We start from the raw sequence: 18,164 nt of genomic DNA, 5'->3' as shown, positions 1-18,164 counted from the left end.
ATGGGAACTCATTCTTTATCACCATGAGAGAAAAAAATGTTAATATCATTAACACAGTTATTATTTACAGCATTAATAATAACAAAATAGACTCACTTTGCCAGCCTTCTTGATCTGTGAGCTGTGTGGCTACAATTGCCCAAATGATCATACATCATGCACATTCAAATACTAATAATATGATTGTCCCTTATGGTATTACCTTCCAATTTATCTTATAGTATATACTTCTACACTCTTTTTTCTGCTCAGCTGGATGAAAGCTGGTTCACCAGTTATCCCTGCACTGAACGCTGCACCTGCAAGGCTAATAACACCATTGTATGCACATCCTGGAAGTGTGGAGTCCGAGAGGAATGCAGTATTCAGGATGGTGTGCTGGGCTGTCATTCCAATGGTAAGTCCTGCCTGAAAATGGTTCTTAATGTCAATTCCATAATTAGATCCTCCTTCTCCTTCTAGCTTTATTATAAATATCTTTTCATATGTGATGGCAAAGTCCAAACTGACTGCTGCCAGTGCTAACAGATGAAAAGACAGGACGATCTGTCTTGCAAGCACAGACCCCTTCTGTTGTAGTGGATATCAGCAAAAACTGATGCTGCCCAAAAGTTTGCAAGGTCACTTGGGTTCTTTTTGTCTTGATAATAGAAAGTCAAGTCCCACATCATCAGTGCTGCAAGCTCTGAATTTGGCAATAGTTAAAACTGCATGTCTGAGAGTCTGGGTGATGGCAAGTGCATTAAGTATCTATGTATATAGATGCAAATGTATTTACTTTCATATTTACACCTATATTTATACATATAATTATGTATTTTTTTATAGATAAGTAGAAAAGCTCTGTATTACTCTCAACTACCATAAATCACAGCTACAACAGCATATAGAAATGTATAAAGAGGTTCATTTGCTGCCAAGTTGCCAGTTTGTAAGTAATTTGCAAATTAAATTTAGGAGACACTTTCTGGAAATTTCTGATTTCCAAATAAATGTCATTGGCATGAACCTGAGATACCTCTAATGTTTGCCCACATAATAATGATCAGGATTAGGTTGCTGCACTAATGCAAACACCTTTGGTCCCCTGAGTCCATGGTGAAATCCAAGCCAAAGTTCTTAGATAATTTTTTCACCTTCAGGCCAAGCAACATGTCAAGTGGCAGGAGATCCCCATTATTTCACATTTGATGGAATGATGTACACTTTTGTGGGTACCTGCACCTACACCTTGGTTGAGGTTGTCAACAACAACAGTGTCATTCCTATAACCATCCTTGGCAAGAATGAAGACAGAGGACTAAGAGGGGCCACATACCTGAAAGAAGTCTACATAGATGTGTATGGTGTACGAATCACCCTTCAGAAAAGCCAAGGAATCCTGGTAGGTGGTGGTGCTCTTTATTCTGGCAAGACGTATCTTAAAATTAGCTCACTACAGTAGCTGTAGGAAAAAGGATCTTCATGTTTCCTAAGGAATATGTACACATATGCTTAATACTTGTGGGCATCTCCATTAACTGGATGTCATGGGGAAATATAATTTCTCACTAGTTCCCAAGGCTTCTGTTTTGGGTTTACTGTTCTACTGGCCATATCTTGGAGGTGGAGCCCAGAGCCTCCAGATTGGAGAATTGTTGCCTGAAGTAAAGAATGGGACTCCCCACTTCAATAGCTGTTGTCAACCCAACTACCTATAGCTAGCTAACAAGAGCAGAGGAAAAGCAAGTCATACTGTATTGGTCTAGAATAGCATGGGCATCCATGGCAGTACCAGGGGCAGGGAAGCCACCCAATGGGTAGGTAAGAGTTTGCTCACTACCAGGGATCTTTCCAGCTCTCTTTTGTTAAAGGCAAGGGCTATGAGTCCTGCCCAGCTCTCCTCAGCTATAAGGCTGATTCCTGCAACTCATAGTTGGAATATGCAATGGTGGAAGTATAAAGGAGCTAAAACTGTCATAGAGAAATCTTCAGCACTGCTAGGAATATAGACTGTGAGTAGAAAATCTTTCACGGAAGAATGTCCATACTGACAAATGACATGTCTCTCCAGTTGAACAATGAGAGAGTCTACACTCCAGTGGAGAACCGGTTGCGAGGTGTGTCCATTGGAAATGTTGGCAGATTTATAGTAGTGGAAACTGACTTTGGTGTAATAGTGAAATATGATGGCAATCACCATCTGGAAATCACCCTCCCACAGTCTTATTTCTCAAAGGTAAGATTTAGCATGTAAACATCTGGCACTGTTTCAAAACCACTGCTTTGTGCATTTCTTTTTCTTTTATTCCTGTGTTTTGCTATTGCACCTTTCTTTGTAGCTGTATTGTAACATGTCATTTTTTTGCTTTCTATTTTTTTTCCCTTCACAACAATTTCTGTTTTTTTCCAAGGGGGTAGTTAAAGAAAATGACCTGGCTAGGGGAATACATCCAGCTTATAGAATAAAACACCTTGAAGCCTTAGGGAACCACAGACTTACTGCAGTTTCTATTCTATTTTTCCATGGGTACAGTCAGACACTAGTGAGTATGTCTGAAATGTCTGGTACAAGATTGGTTATTGATACTGACTTGGTCACATCATTTCACAGGCAATGAATACAAAGTTACTGGGGAAACTGATGCAGAACAGACTCTGCTTAGAATACGGTTCTTGTTCATTTGCAGGTACATGGCATGTGTGGTAACTTCAATGATAATCGTGAAGATGATCTGTCCTTGCCCAATGGTACACTCGCCAGTGTCACACAGTTTGGAAATAGCTGGAAAGTGGAGGAAGACAGTGATGAAGGGTAAATGTAACTTCCTTTCATACCTTCCATCTTCCTTTGGGAAAGTCTCCTTTCAATTGTTTTGATTGTTTGCTACTTTGTAACATTTGTCGTGTATATGAGACTTTTCTCTTCTTGAATTTGAAACTCAAAAAAAATCCCTCACCACAGGAAACTACTGCACAGGCCAGAGGGAAGCCACAGCCATTCTATAGATCTCCATACACTTGGGGAATTAGGCTTTGGGGCAGTCCACAGTGTGGACATAGCCTTTGTTTATTTTATGCTGAAAACACCTAGAGCAGGACAATGGTGTTGGGGAAGAGTGAGGGCCAGCTGCTCCCTAAGGGACAAGGAGCCAAGTGTGATAACACAGCCGAGAGAACAGTGGCCTCACCAGCCAGGGCCCATCCCACAGTCCCAGAGCAAGGCAAGCAGGACAGGCCCAAGGGTGGAAGCCAGGGTCAGCCAAGAATCCAGATCACCACACAAATTTGCAGTGACAAGACAGCTCCGACATCAAGCTGAGAAGTCAATCTTCTAGTCAGGGTCAAGTTCAGTGAGAGTAATGAGGGTCATACACAGCATGGTGATTGCCAGGCAGATCTCCTTCTGCCTAATCTTTCACTCATAGACAGAACGAAGACCGCAGTCTCTAGCATTATTTGTTTAATACCTTTCAGTAGAAACAAACTTTTCAGTGTCAGTCTCTTGTCTTATATATGCCTTTGAAACTTAAATGCAGCTGTGTCTGTGCTTTCATGCAGTTGTTTATCAGACTTAAGAGAAGATGATGTTCCTCCTTGCACTGCCGAGAATAAACCAGTCATTGAAAGCCAGTGCAATGTCCTAAAATCAGACAAATTCAAAGCATGTCATAATCTTGTCAAGCCTGAAGACTTCATACAGATCTGCATCTATGATATGTGCCAGTATGATGGCATGAAGTCTACTCTCTGCGACATAGTTCAAGTCTATGTGGACACCTGCAGGAATCATGGAATCACCATTAAATGGAGGAATAGCACATTCTGTCGTAAGTGTACAAGCAAGTGAAAAAACTGAACCTTGGATGGCTTGAAAACAAATTAGCAGTATTAGGTGAACAAGTAACATAAAAGAAAATTTAACCCAAATTCTCACAAAATGCAATTCTATTATTATGATTTAATGACTCCATTGTTGCACTGAACTGTGTTCAGGTTGAGCTAAACCCAGTTATAACTCAGGACTAGACAAGTTATGGATAGTAATGTGGAGTTAGAATGGCTTTAGTAGCCAAATGAGCATCATGATACGTTGCAATAAGCCTAAAATGGAGAAATAATACAACCAGACTAAAGAAGACTAAAACAAAGTGGGATACTGTGTTAGGACACAGGGCTCGATGACACTGTGTTTTGAATGAAAACTGACAATTTGGCCAGTTGCTTATTAGGGGCCACGTTCTCAGATTAATTAATTTCCAGTGTATGTGCCTCACTCCACCCATTCAACAAAGCTACAAACAAATTATGTAACAATGAGTAAAGATTACACAGTGGGTTTCTTGTTGTTGTTTTTTCACAATTTAGTATTACATTTTGGAATTAATTATCACATAATGTTGTGGAGGACAAAACAATTAACTGGTTAAAAAACAAGCCAGATGAATGTTGAATAGGTCCATCAGAAATTCCTAGTTGCCTCCTTGCCATGAGTGGAGGAAAATACTGGACAAACGAACCCTTTGTCCTGCTACCCTGTTTCTTGAGCTGTCCCCTTATGCATCTCTAGTCATTGGCAGAAATAGGTTATAGAGCTAGATGAATCTTCAGTCTGACAATGCATATCTGTTGTTCTTGCATGTGTTTATGCCTGTGGTTAAGCTAGATATACACCTATTTTGCATCACTGGAGGGTTGAACATTCTAAGGAATTTGCCCTAAAGATTCTCATTTCTAGCAGTGCCCAAAGAGGCATTTGAAGCTGAACTGGATTACTGAATCTGAATGATCTAGTGCCAGGTGCCACCATTTCAGGCATACCTGTAATAGAACTGAATCAGCAGCTCCAGAGAGGGTTCTCTGTTTTGGTTTTGTTGGGTTTTTAAATAAAATATAAAAAATCAAAACTGGTGGATGATCAAAATCAGCTATTAAAAGGCAATTCTATACTACCATTTTATAGGCCAAGTTGTAGCTTTCAGCTAGGCACATGTGTTTGCAGTGCACTTTCTAAATGTATTTAATAATGCTGGTTCTATTCTCCACCCACACAGCATTGCCCTGTCCACACCACAGCCATTACACAGACTGTGTCTCCACCTGCCCATCAACATGCAATGACATTTTTGCCTCTTCCCTTTGTGAGAAGACAGAAGAGTGCACTGAGGGCTGTGAATGTGATAATAATTATGTGCTCAGTAATGGCAAGTGTGTACCTCTAAGCGATTGTGGCTGCAGGGATGATGACAACAATTACTACAGTGTAAGTAATTAGTCTGTGGAGCAAATCTCTGGCTGCAAAACTTGCAGAAAGTTGGTCTCCTGTCCATCTGAATGAGAGAGAAAGAAATCTTCAGGGTCTACCTCTTAAAAACCTTTCATCTGATTAGTAAAAGCTGCAGGCTCATGTATTAGGAGATGCAGGAGCTTGGTACTTCGTACCTGAGGCCAAAATTGAGGCATATTCAAAACTATTCAATTGATCAGAGTTATTCAAGCAGTCTGTCCTAGTCCTGTTTTGTGTTCAAATTCTCATGTCAAAGACAATAAGATAAATGGACTGGGAACATCACCTCTTGGTGAGACTACACCTGGATTGAGCAGTTGTGGAATCACCATCTGGACAGGTTGCACCTAGCCAGCCCCCACACCCTTTGCTATTGAACTTTTATTGCGTTGCAAAGCTGAGCACCTTGATAACATACTATTAATACAACTTGTGTTCAGGCTGGGGAGACCTGGATAACTCCACACTGCACCAAAAGATGCCAGTGTCACAAGAACGGTGTCATCAAATGCAAGAGCCATAGCTGTGATTCTAGAGAAACCTGCGTGATCAAAAATGGAAAACACAAGTGCAATCCAACAGGTATGTGCAGGCACACCTTCACTTGGTGTTCCATGAGGGCTGGAGAAGGAGGAAGGATGTGGGTGTCCATTCTTTCTTCCATGGCACTTCCAGTCTTTTCCACAGGGAAAGGTGGCAGCTCTGACAGTGCTATTGACGACACATTATTGAACAGAAAAAGTTCTCAGAACAGAAAGTTCCAGTACAAGATAGAGACTTTGTAGAGCGAATTGGAACAAGAGTTTGAAAATTTACTTACATCTAGAAATTTGACAGTTCAGTCTGACTAGTTCAAATAAAAAAAAAAAGAAAAAAATATTTGCATTGTATCTACCAAAACCAAAACCCAGATATGTCTGTGAATCCTTTGGCAATGATCCTGTTTTTTCCATTGCATGTTGATTTGAGAACAGAAAAACATAACGGCAAAACAGGACAGAGCAGATCTGAACAGATACGTAATGAGCCAGTCAGAGAACGTGGGTGTTTTTCGTTTGATAGTTCTTTTGGCTAAGCAAAGTTAATCACATATTCTCTAGGTAAATTGGATTGTTTAGGAGGTAGCTTGTTGCCTAGTGACTCTACACTTCAATTTTGAAGAATAGTATGGCATCGGTCCTACTGTATTGATCAGTACAAGGGCATAATGCAAATCCAGCTTCCCCCTGCTCCATTTTGGCAAAATACCACAGCAGAGGCACCCCAGCAGTCTTAAGGACAGCCTTGCTCCTAGAATAATGGTTTGCTCTGCGCTCAATGGTCAAGGAGAATACTTAGATGACAGTCGCTGCGTCTGATTGTTAGGGCTGGTGAACCCAATGATCAATTTAGTAACCTCAGAAGAAATCACTGTGACAGCAGCAAGCCAGCCAAAATTAGACATTGCTTTTCAAGTTCCAGTAATTTTATAGCAACACATTGCTGAGGATTATGAAACCAACATCTCTAAAAGCCATGCAAGCCATGCTGTGTGGCAGAGTCATTCCTCTGCAGAGGACCAATGTGCACAACTCAGTCTCTATAAAGCCTATAAACCCTAATGTTCTGCTTCAGTTCAGTTGGCTTGCCCTGGTTCTCAGCATAGGAATGAGTTTCTCTGGCCATCTCTCCATTTGAGTGCCCATTCACTAGGGTGATGCCTGAGCACCCATCTTTACTTGGAGACCTGCATGCCAGCAGCAATCATTTTTATCTAACTTATTTTAAACTGATCCATGCATGGGATCTGGCACATGCACATTCAGACTGGAGAGTAATGAAGCTCTCCCCCTCTAGGTTTTGGGAAATGCCAGATCATGGGCGACCCACACTACGTCACCTTCGATGGTCTAGTGCACCACTTTCAAGGAAAATACACATATATTCTGGCTCAGACCATCCCTGACCTACCTGATACTCTGACGCAGTTCAGCATTGAAGGCATGAACTATCCTTTCCATCGAAGTCGACGCATTACTTACCTGAAAGAGATTCTCGTCAATGTTTACAATCACACAGTGCAATTCAGGCAGAACAAGCAGCTTGTGGTAAGTCTCTCACTGACTGCAGAGCACAGAGAAAGGCCCTCCCGTGGAATAAAACACTTTTGAGTTAAAAATGTCTGTTTTGAAGAATTGAAGTATTAAAGCTAACTGTATTATTACAGCAGTGCAATGGGGCAACCACAAAGGTGATTTGCAGTTGCGTCAAGTCTTTTTTCTCTATAGTTATGAAGGATATAATTCTACTTCAAACAAATAAATGAATAAGTAGAGATTTAGCAATAAAACACCAAATATCCCAAGACTTACAATAAAGCCATACAAATTTTTATCAGTGGTAGGGAAAACTGTGAATTATGCTAGTAAATCTTCATTTCCTTCCTATTGGTGCGTAAGAGTATACATAGCTCATATATACATTTTTAGCCCAATAGTAGAAATCTCTTAGGGTGATATGAAAATACTGTGTCCAGATCACTTTCCTCAAAACATGATTTTGTTAACTTTAAAAAACTGAATACTGAGGTTTTTTACCTGGTTACATTATCTGATATATTTACCATAAAACTAGAGGAGTGTTGATTTGCAGCATTGACCTCTACTGAAGCCAGATTTGAATTTGGCCTATATATTATGAATAGTAACTTATTCTTTCCCTGTCAGTTGGATGGTGTGAGGGTGAGACCCCCTGTTCGTCCTCATGAAGGTATTCATATATATCAGAGGACAACAAGAATTTACCTGGAGACAGATTTTGGCTTATACCTGAGCTTTGATGGCAATCAAAATGCAGGTAAGTGATACCAAGACAATGTGCAGGAATATTCATGCACTGTCTCAAAAAATGTTCTCATTCCAAAGGAGGTCTAAACCCAAGGCAAAATTAGAAACGTCACCCTTTGAGCCTATGTCCCTTTGTGGTATGAACTTCCAGAATATTAAAACAAAAAGTGTTTCCCAGGAACCAGAAAAACCATAAAACTGGCATTTCTTTATCTGGATCCACCTGAACTTAGGAGAAATGAGATGGAGAGTCAGACTGTTCCACCTTTTGCTATGTTAACTAAGGCCTGAGTGATATAAACAAAAGCAAATCACTTAAATTGCTGATCAGGATGATGGGGTGAAGTCTGGATCTGCCCCTTTGCCAGCTTAACCCAGTCATAGGACTGAGGTCCTCAAGCTATACAGCTGTGAGGCATCCTTTTACATGCTTCCTCTCAAGTCTGTTCCAGATAATCCCATTCTTTAGTGTTTCTCAGCAGGCCTCATATCACATATACACAACTCATGTAAGTTGAACACATATTATCTCCTCTGTTCAAAGCACAGTTACTCCTGATTTACAACAGAATATAGGCACGTTATTTCTGAGTGTATGGTGAAAGTGCCAGGCCATTAATACAGATGACCATCACTCCAAACCCTAAAATTCCAACTGCAGAAAGAAAAGGTCTGGTTTATAGGAATTCTGTTTCTCAACGAGCAAGTGGATTGTACATGAAGGGCAAAAAGTGGGTGATGCATTCAGTTTGTTGCAAAGCAGAGTAAGCAGTATGCACTAAGAGCACTCAGGTGGTGATGTGATGTTACATAATACCTTATCGGCTTCAAGAAATTACTTTTTTCATGATCCATGTTGCAGAGCACAGAAACAGTCCTGTGAATAGATGTATGAACATGTATGTTCAGGGCTGTGTTCATATCCTACATATGAGGCTCATGTCACATTACCAACTCTGGTCTGAATCATGAAATGTGGTACTTGGCACTGCTTTCCACCTCTTCCATACACTCAAAAGCAAGGATTTCTGTGTAATGGCTTTTTTTTTTCTTCTGAACTTCCCTAGATATAAAGCTGGCCAATACCTACAGAAACAGAGTGGAAGGCTTGTGTGGTGACTTTGATGGGAGACATAGAAATGACTTCACAAGTCCAAATGGTGTTTGGGTAAAGAACGTGAATGTATTTGGTGAGAGCTGGAAAGTTCCTCTGAAAAGAACAACATCTCGTCTCAGGTACTTAATTTTCTACTTAATATCCATGGCAAGCACAGCCACTGGTAGTGAGTGAATTAAGCCATAATTAATATCCAGGAATAACTACACCATCTTATTTCTGGTCTTTCTTCTTCCCTTGGACTGTGTGTAGGGACTTCTCCTTCTCATCACTAAGGTGAACTATCAGTGCCCTTCTATCACACCAAAGAGGCCTGAACTATCACTTCATTACTCCAGTTCAGTATCCCTCTTTGGAGCCACAGCCATTACAATGGCTAGGGCACAGGGATGAATAAGATCTTTGCTAAGCTCATGGTTCCTGGAAAAGATAAATACATCATGCTGTGCTGGATGGGCCTGAGGCAAATCCTGGTTCAGTGTCATCCCTCACTCTGGAACATGAAGGTAGCTTTGAAATCCATCAAGATGAATTCACAATTCCTTCCAGAAGAGGTTCTTAAAGAATCTGATTTCCTTACTTTCATGGCTATCTAGTGTTTTCTGCCAATACACAAAAAGTAAGGACATTCTTCTGAATATAAAAGAGGATATTTGTGGTCAGGCAAACTCTGTGCTAATTAGTCCATACAGAATATTGAAATGGGTAGGGAAAGAAGTTTCCTCCCTTCCTCCCTCCTTCCCTTCCTCCTTTCTTCCTTCCTTCCTGTCTTCCTTTCTTCCTTCCTTCCTGTCTTCCTGTCTTTCTGTCTGTCTTTCTCAATTTGCTTTGAAAGACCTTTGGAGGTTGCTTAGCCACTAACACAGAACTTTTTCAACAAGTAAATGGAATTGTATTAGCTGTCAGGTTATAATCTGGCTGCAAAAACTAGTCTGCCAGAATAGTAGAAAGCAGTATGTAGGGTGGTGTTGAGCATAAAGGGGCTCTGGAGGCTATGCCTACAGAATTCTGGCACTTCAGGCATGTAGCCACTTGTTCAGTGAAAGTGAGCATATGTCCAAGAAATAGTGGTCTATTCCAGCTGCATCATTCTGACTAATGTTCAAGCTTTATTGAATAGATTGGATGAAGGAGGCATTGGATGAAGCCTGTGTCATGCAGAATTTCCAAAGAGACAGTTACAGATATCCCTTTTGATTTAAATGCCCATAAATCTCTGAGATGGTAGGAAGTGTTTTAGTACATCTTTGATTTGCTTTATCTATCTCCTTCCCATTCAGGATAAATCATGAGAAAGAAATAAGCTTACACTTACACCACAAGGCAGAAGTACTCTTATGGTGTTACTTAGAGAGTAGTACCATGAATGCTGGATGTACAGAGAACTGATGGTTTTGTAATGACTTAATTTACAGACGAGACGTCAACTCAAAAGAAGTGTCTGAGGAGGAACCAGATCCAGGACTCTTCCAAGGCTGCAATGAAAATCAGCTGGGGCAAGAAAACAGAACTTCGAGATGTCAAATCCTGACTGACTCAAATGGTCCTTTTGCAAAGTGTCATTCTACAGTCTCACCAAATTTCTATTTCACGTAAGTGTCTACTGCAGACAGTTGTTCTCCCCATTTGCAAAATCATTTTGGCGCTAGTTTCTGACAAGAACTTTGCATCTTCAGTCTCCAGGGTATTAATAGCAACTGAGAATAGTAAGACAACTGGGCCCAGTGATTCCATTATTGATATATTTAAATCCCCTTATTTATTTTTAAATAATTGTGATGATCTGTCTTTCCATCTATTTAGAGTTTCACTTTTCTGTTAGCTCTAGAAAGTAGCTTTCCTCTTTTCCTACACAGATAAAGTAGCAGTGTTAAGCATTATACCTGTAGGCTGGGACCTCCAGCGTGCTTACAGTTCTCATCCACATTCAGTGAGAATTTAGTTCCTGGCTCTGTTAGTTTCCTTTTAGCAATTCCAGCTTCATAAAATCTAGCCTTCATGCTATAGCCACAAAGGCTGAAGCTGTCAGTGACACTTCTTGAATCTTTCATGGAGAATTGCAAAAAAAAACAGATTAGTGAAGAGTAACCTGGTATCTTCAAGAAAGTTCCCTCTGCTGTGTTTCAAGGCTGCTCTGGCCTCCTACATATACAATTCCTACATACCTAACTTTGAGCTGTATGAAACCTGTTGATTCATCCCCACATTCATCATTTATCCATCATCAGTCACAAAATTGCCAAGTAGCTGCCGGTTTTGTTTAGTCATATAGTTGTGCCTAATGTTTAAAGATAGATAATGCCCACCTCAAAGAAGAATGTGAAGGTATCTTAAGCCAAAGAAACTGGGCTACTGGCTTCAATGTATAAATAAATCCTGATTCTTAACATAAGCCTACTTTTCTCCTCACTTTAGAATTTGGTTGGGCAGCCTGTTCTACCTTCTTAGTGGTTGCCTGATTTTTCTGAGGTGCCACATACTTGCAGATCCCATTCATCTCAGATCGCAGTGCCTCTGAAAATCAGGCCATGGATATTCAGATGATGAGCAAAGCTGAGAAGGTAGCACTGGCAAACACTGGATAAAACAGAATTCTATGTCAATATTCAAGGCATATGGACGTGGGGAGGGCACCCATGTATTGAAAGATGTGTGTAGTCCAGCTATAAGACTTAGCAGCACTAAAAAGTGCTCTATAAGCAAGATGCAGCCATGCTAGCCCAAAAAAGAAGCAGATGGCAAAGCATAACTTACTGTGACAAGCAGTCAGGTACCTGTTTATTGCTTGTTCGTATATGAATACCTCTCACGTTAGCAGCTGTTGCGCACCAAATGACCTGATCTTCCCAGTCATGCGGCTGGAGTTTTTTTATTCCTCTGTTTTCCTGTCAGCCAGATACAGGAAAATAGAATTAACTCAGACTCAGGCAGCAAAGCAGCTGAAAATAAACAATAACAAAGGTACTGGGAATGAACACTTTCTCGTGTTGCACATAGGAGCTGCCTGTTTGATATGTGTGTGGGAGGAGATGAGGATGCTACCTTATGTCGCAGTCTGGAGGAATATGTGCTGGATTGTCAACAGCAAGGAGTCAGTATGGAAGGCTGGAGGCAACAGACAGTTTGTGGTAAGCATAGGAAGAACCAGAAAGTATGGTTTCTGCCTAAAGAACTCTCAAAGTCTGAGATTTGAGGCTTTTTCTAGACGCACCATATATCAAAGCTTCTCAGGGAGTAAAAGCATGTTGATTCACACTTCAATCACTGTTCACAATTTAGCATGCACACTTACTCTTCTGGTCTCTCTTCTGTGTCCTATGCTGACATTTAGACCCCAACTTACAAAGCTACTTAGGAAAGCAGAACTGTCGGCTCCCTTTTCATCAGAAGTTTTGTGAGAGAAAAAAATGTCCTCATTCCCAACTGGGCAAAGAAGTTAAAATTTTGGAGACCATCACAAGCCACAAATCTGAAGGAAAAACATTTTATTTCAAACTTTTTTTAAATCTACAAAATATACTCATTCTCTTTTTTTGCCTGTGAAATTTCAAGATAAAAAAGATTCAGCTGAAAACTCCAAATCTTTCAGACTAAAAAATGCTGAAATAAAACTTCTAATAATCATAAACCTTTTCTCCCTAAATTTTTTTTTTTCAAGTTGGGAGATTCGTCAAACCGTACATCCCCTGCATCACCCATGGTTAGATGACTTTGTATTCCTGGTGAAATACACCTCCCAGAGTTGTGAAACAGCTCTGGTACTTGCAGGGATGGCTACCCTGAATGTGTGAGAAGTTATTTGAGATCAGTGAACACCAAGAATGAGAGCACAGCATACAAATAGCTTTGACGAAGCATTTCCTGACTTTGGAGTGCTTTACTTGCAACTTCAGTACTATTAGATATGTATGCACATCCTGTGTATGTGTGTTCATCATATTGCCTCCTACAAAATGGTAACGTCCTCAGGACCTCAAAGGGCATTGTGTAAGTAATGCACAGCAGCCTGCTATAACTGGACTCTCCTTTATTTTTACAGGTATATCATGTCCTGCCAACAGCAACTACAGCTCATGCATGTCTGCATGCCCAGCATCCTGCAACGACTTGACCAGCCCCTCTGAGTGCGAATCACCTTGTGTTGAAGGCTGTGAATGTCTCCCTGGCTATGTTCTTAGTGGTTTTGACTGTGTGCCTTACAAACAATGTGGCTGCACATACCTTAACAAATATTATGAGGTACAGTTTCTCTGTGGGTCAGACAGCTCCCACAGCACCAAACAATATTTTCTTCTGCCAATTATTTTGACAATTTCCTCATTCTCCTCAGCATGTAATTTTGCATTAGAAACAAAGAGCAATTGTTTAATAAAATTCTGGTCTCTGGAGGAAGGGAAGAGAGAGTAGATCACTTGGTCTGGCTCTGAAACTCTGCCTGCCAGAATACTCAAGGCAGGCACTTGAAAGTATATGATAACACTCTGACCTCCACTGTCAATTCTTCACCTTTATTATGCTAAATAATAGCCTTATAGACTCCAAAGTTTACAACACACCAGTTAGTTACAGAGAAGTTCTCTCAGTCACTGTGGTCCCTCTCCTCTCAGTGGAGAGTGGTATAGGCAGGGTTGAGAGTCTGTGCCTGGCTGTCTGGCTGTGACATGAAGAGAGCCCCAAGCAAGACTGCATTCTGAGGAATATGGAGAATCCTCCATTGTCGCTACAGGATAAACAGCTTCATAATCTCATAGATTTCTGTTTTAACACCAGAAATTTGGTACAGAAAAGGCCTAAGCCAGTAAAGATTGTTTTATGGGAGGAGGAAGACACTACGAACAGGTGGCAGTTGCCAGAAAAACAGCACATAGCATTTCCACATTTCCTTGGAGGCATGATGTGATGCATCTGCCACTCTCTTACCTCCAGCAACAGTTAGACATTGTTGGCTGCACATGTACCCCACCTGGGGCTAGGATATCATACCCCAAACTCGTCTTTTGCCTTCTTTCTTGGTCTGTCCTTGAGTTTCAAAGAGCTGGATTAGCAAACTGTTTGCTTTCTTTTTTGTACAAACCACTAAAAAAAAACCAAACAAAAAAACTGCCCTGTTGCCATTCATCAGGAAGGCATCAGAGAGAGCAGCATGGGGCCCCAGTGTGCCATTCATGGTTTTTCTGGCTGACTTTATTTGATAATTTTTAATATTTAACTGCTGTCTTCCAGATTGGAGAAATATTCACCACTGATGACTGCTCTCAGAGATGCCAATGCACAGAAAGCTCCACTGTCTCCTGTTCTAACATAGTGTGTGGATATGATGAAATCTGTGGCATTTCAAACTACAGTCGTGGATGCTACAGGAGTGAGTCAACTACTATCACATTGTCTTTGATGCTAAGAAGTCTTGACTTACTGCTTATAGGACATCACTGGGTTGGGGGTAGTTGCAACAGAGAGTGTACAGAAGAAAAGAGCATACCGGGGATCTTGCTCTGATGTTTCATTGCAGAAACAGTGTTTCTTTCCCTGATTCCTGTTGTCAAGTGCAAGAAATGCGCTTTAAAATATAAGGATGTCCACCATTACAAGTCAGTGTAATCTAAGCAAGAACAGTTCTGTCAGGGTTGGATTATCTGAGAGTCTGAAGTGTTTCTCCTTCCTTTTTGCTAGGTGGACCATGTATGCCAAATCCTTGTAAGAATGATGGAGTTTGCTCTGAAACTACCACCACCTCTCTCCACTTCTACTGTGAATGTTCAGAACTGTACACAGGACCAAGCTGCGAGGCTGAAAAGATAGGTAATAAAACTATTCTGGATTTCACTGCCTGCATTACACACACCACTTTCAAAAATGGGTATCATTACAGAGAAGACTGAGCTTGCTCTTCATTTCCATGCTGTAAATTAGTAACCCAGGGGGTGAGAGCCTGTGGTCATCCAAGCAGAAAGGAGGGGTCAGATCCCCCAGTGGAGCAGTGCTAGAAGGCATGACAGCAGGGCTCTGTAGAGCATACAGGACCTGGGCCTGACACCAGTCCAGAAAGCCACATTCATCAGAGAATATGGTGTAAACCAAGCGGACAGGCAAGGGTTGAGAAAAAAACTCTGTTCCCAGTATGGTTAGCTTTCACTGACAGGGCTCTTATTTCTTCTTCAGCTGAAGAGCCTCCTGTAGGAGGCCCTGAGGACCATACAGTTGCCATCGTCGTTGGAGTTGTGGCAGGTGTAGCTGTTATCGTCATTATCATCTCCTCTGCAGTGTACCTGTACAGGTAAGGCTTTTCCCAGCTTTGCTACATTCAGCAGAATCAAGACACATACTTTTAGCACTTGTAAACCTCAAAACTCCCACTAATCACATACCTGCAGGACCAGAAAGAAACCACAGCATTCAGGATGTCATTTGAAGAATGTGAGGGAAAACTTAGCTTCTACAGAAATGAACATATGCCATTTCCTTTACACAGGGCATATGCATCACTATCACAAAACTTGGGCTTCTCCAAAATCTGACGTAATGCTTGTTCACACCATTATTTGACCTCTCACTACAGCTAAGAACAGAAATTAAAGGTGTTTGTTTTTTTTTCTTTTTCCATTGTACAGAAGAAAAAGAAAGATGGATACAGCTGCAAAATCAAGGGATTCTTTTTTGAGACAGTCCAGGGTTGTATTGGATGACAGAATACCTGAGCAAGATTATGGCTGCATCGTGAACGCTGCATTTGATCAAAATCAATCCCAAAATACATACCTATAGTTAGCAATATTTTTCCTATTGATTTGTATTACTTTCTGCCTTTGTATTTTAATAGTATTTCTAATACTTTGAGAAGAAATAATAATAAATAAAACATTGCATTTGCGGAAAACTTTGAACTTGTTCATCTAAAATATCTCTCAGATCTCATGTTGTAGACCCAAACTGAAATACGTCCTAACTCACAAAAGAGACTGTGCTGTCTTCAGAGGCTCTTTGAAAAACAAAAAATCCAGACAGAATTTGCCAGCACAAGTGTGCTGCACACCATCACACACACACCTCTGATAGATGTACAAACTGTAGACTGATGCAGTCAGAATTAATTATAGCATCCCAGGCAGGTCTTCATGAGATCATTTTACCCAAATCCTTCCATGGGCAGGGGATTAGCCGACTGAGCAGGACACAATTCTAACTCCTCTTCTGGCAAGGCATGCTCAACTGGGGAGAGAAATATATAGGAAGACACTGAGCTCATCTGGTGACAGGGGTAGTAGAAAGGATGGCCCCTATTGTCCCCCTTGGGAGTGCTGGACTGAAAGAAGTGATTGTTTGAAGGAGAGCTGCCTCATTGCAGTCAGGGTAGAGTGGACAAGAAGTAGGGATGTCATCACTCCCCTGCCTGTGGGAGCTAAGCGGGAGCATAACTCAACAAAAACTTTCTGAAGAATGATATCCTGGTATAAACTCTCCTCAGGGTCTTTGCAAACTCTGAAGCTGCCACACTGATGAATGTGGGTAGAGATCCGCATCGGCTCAGTCCCAGGCCATACTAAGGACCTCCCTCCAGCAGAAGACCAAAGGTGTTTGTGGCAAGGCCTAATGACATGCAGTGTGCCTGGCATCCACCCCATGACAGACCACTCAAAAGGCTCAGGGGACCGAGGCACTGCGTGGGCCTTGTACAAGCCCTGAACAAATTTCCAGTGCCATGAGTGAAGCTCTGAGACATAAGGAACGCACCATTAAGGTTTCTCTGATGCTTTTCCAGTTCTTTGCAGGTTCACTTCTGATTACAGTGAGGAACAGTGTGGGCTTCCCATTGTTTCTGCCATAATGCTGGTTATTATTTACTTACCCTTTCTCCTTTCCCTTGTATCCATAAACTCATACATGCTGTCAGCCAGAAAAGTATTTGTAACCTCCATGAACACTTAGGTAGATAAAAGGCATTTTATTCTGGTCCATTTAAGAACATGCCAGCTGTCCATACATGCACAGCACAGCTATTTTGGAGAGGATGTGAATGGAAAGGGGCTTTCAGCCTCATTACATAATGAAAATGAATCAGCGCGAGAGACCTACTCGTGTGCAAACGAACTGTCAGCCTTATGCTGGAATTTCACCGCAATTATAAAAGCATCTTTCCTGCCTGTTCAGCGGCAGCTTCCTATTGCGCTCTCGTGCTTGCTAACAGTGCGATTCTGTGAATGTCGAGCGGTGCTGACCACGCTCGCCTCCCCTTGCAGTCGGTGGGAGCACAGGCCAGTCCCGACCCTGTGGGATCCCAGCCTGGGCTCTCCCAGGCAACAGGGCCCAGCGGTGCTCAGGTAAAGCAGATTTCTGGGTTTCCACAGATACACTTTTTTTTCCATACCACAAGAATTGCCTTGGCTTTCCACTGCAAAGCTTTGCAAATACTTCAGACTTGAAACAGGGAGCGATACAGAAAGCCGAATTGCAATGCAGTGCTCCACCAAACTAGCTATTTCATGTCAATGGAAGCCAGAAAGACAAGTCTTCCGCTGCTCTGATCTTTTAAATCAACTGGCTTGGTCACTGACTTTTACAAGGCTGGGCTTTAAATACACCGCTTAGTTCAACTCACCCAGAGGCCAGTTTTGCTGTTAGCGAACGCTCCCTTTTAGCATACTGTGCCGGCAAAGCCAAGGAGACGGCCGTACCTGCTCAGCTGTGCTGAGCTCTCCGCTCAGAGGACTCTTGCTGGGCACAATCACGAGACTCCCCTGAAGTCCCTGAGGGAAATTCCGGCGCCGCGACACGAAAAGCCATCCCAGAAATCTGTTTGCCCTTAACGGGCCGTTGGGATTTACCCCGAGCTCCACCTCCCTTGCTTCTCTTCACCAGCAAGGAAATGAAGCGGCAGCATCCCCTTTCCCTCTCGAAAGGTTTCCTGCCGAGGGATGCTCACCTACCCCTCGGCTCGGCAGGACCGCTACCCCGGAGCCCC

The 18,164-nt window shown here is 41.8% G+C and overlaps 1 protein-coding gene and 2 long non-coding RNA genes across 4 annotated transcripts in view; 2 read left to right on the top strand and 1 right to left on the bottom strand.

The window, feature by feature from the left end:
- LOC104315406 (IgGFc-binding protein-like) overlaps positions 1-7,444 on the top strand; it is a 51,217-nt gene extending 43,773 nt beyond the window's left edge. Inside the window, 9 exon segments of the mRNA XM_069793039.1 lie at positions 253-397; positions 1,143-1,416; positions 2,020-2,218; positions 2,670-2,794; positions 3,541-3,809; positions 5,034-5,242; positions 5,707-5,848; positions 7,103-7,353; positions 7,439-7,444. Coding sequence (XP_069649140.1) covers positions 253-397; positions 1,143-1,416; positions 2,020-2,218; positions 2,670-2,794; positions 3,541-3,809; positions 5,034-5,242; positions 5,707-5,848; positions 7,103-7,353; positions 7,439-7,444 — 1,620 coding nt within the window.
- Positions 7,445-8,059: 615 nt separating this feature from the next.
- Positions 8,060-18,073, bottom strand: LOC138686872 (uncharacterized). Of its 2 annotated transcripts, XR_011326201.1 has the most exons (4): positions 17,802-18,073; positions 14,129-16,414; positions 11,963-12,093; positions 8,060-11,252 (listed from the first exon to the last, which is right to left on the bottom strand). It is a non-coding gene; the product is annotated as an uncharacterized lncRNA (long non-coding RNA). The 2 variants fall into 2 exon arrangements; XR_011326200.1 differs by having other exon boundaries at positions 8,060-12,093; positions 17,878-18,073.
- On the top strand, positions 10,708-13,364 carry LOC138686873 (uncharacterized). The gene is made up of 3 exons (XR_011326202.1): positions 10,708-10,800; positions 12,206-12,336; positions 13,248-13,364. It is a non-coding gene; the product is annotated as an uncharacterized lncRNA (long non-coding RNA).
- Positions 18,074-18,164: the final 91 nt, after the last annotated feature.

The sequence above is a fragment of the Haliaeetus albicilla genome, chromosome 9 (genome assembly GCF_947461875.1).
Source record: "Haliaeetus albicilla chromosome 9, bHalAlb1.1, whole genome shotgun sequence".
Taxonomy (NCBI): domain Eukaryota; kingdom Metazoa; phylum Chordata; class Aves; order Accipitriformes; family Accipitridae; genus Haliaeetus; species Haliaeetus albicilla.
This window is presented reverse-complemented; position numbering and strand designations above follow the sequence as displayed.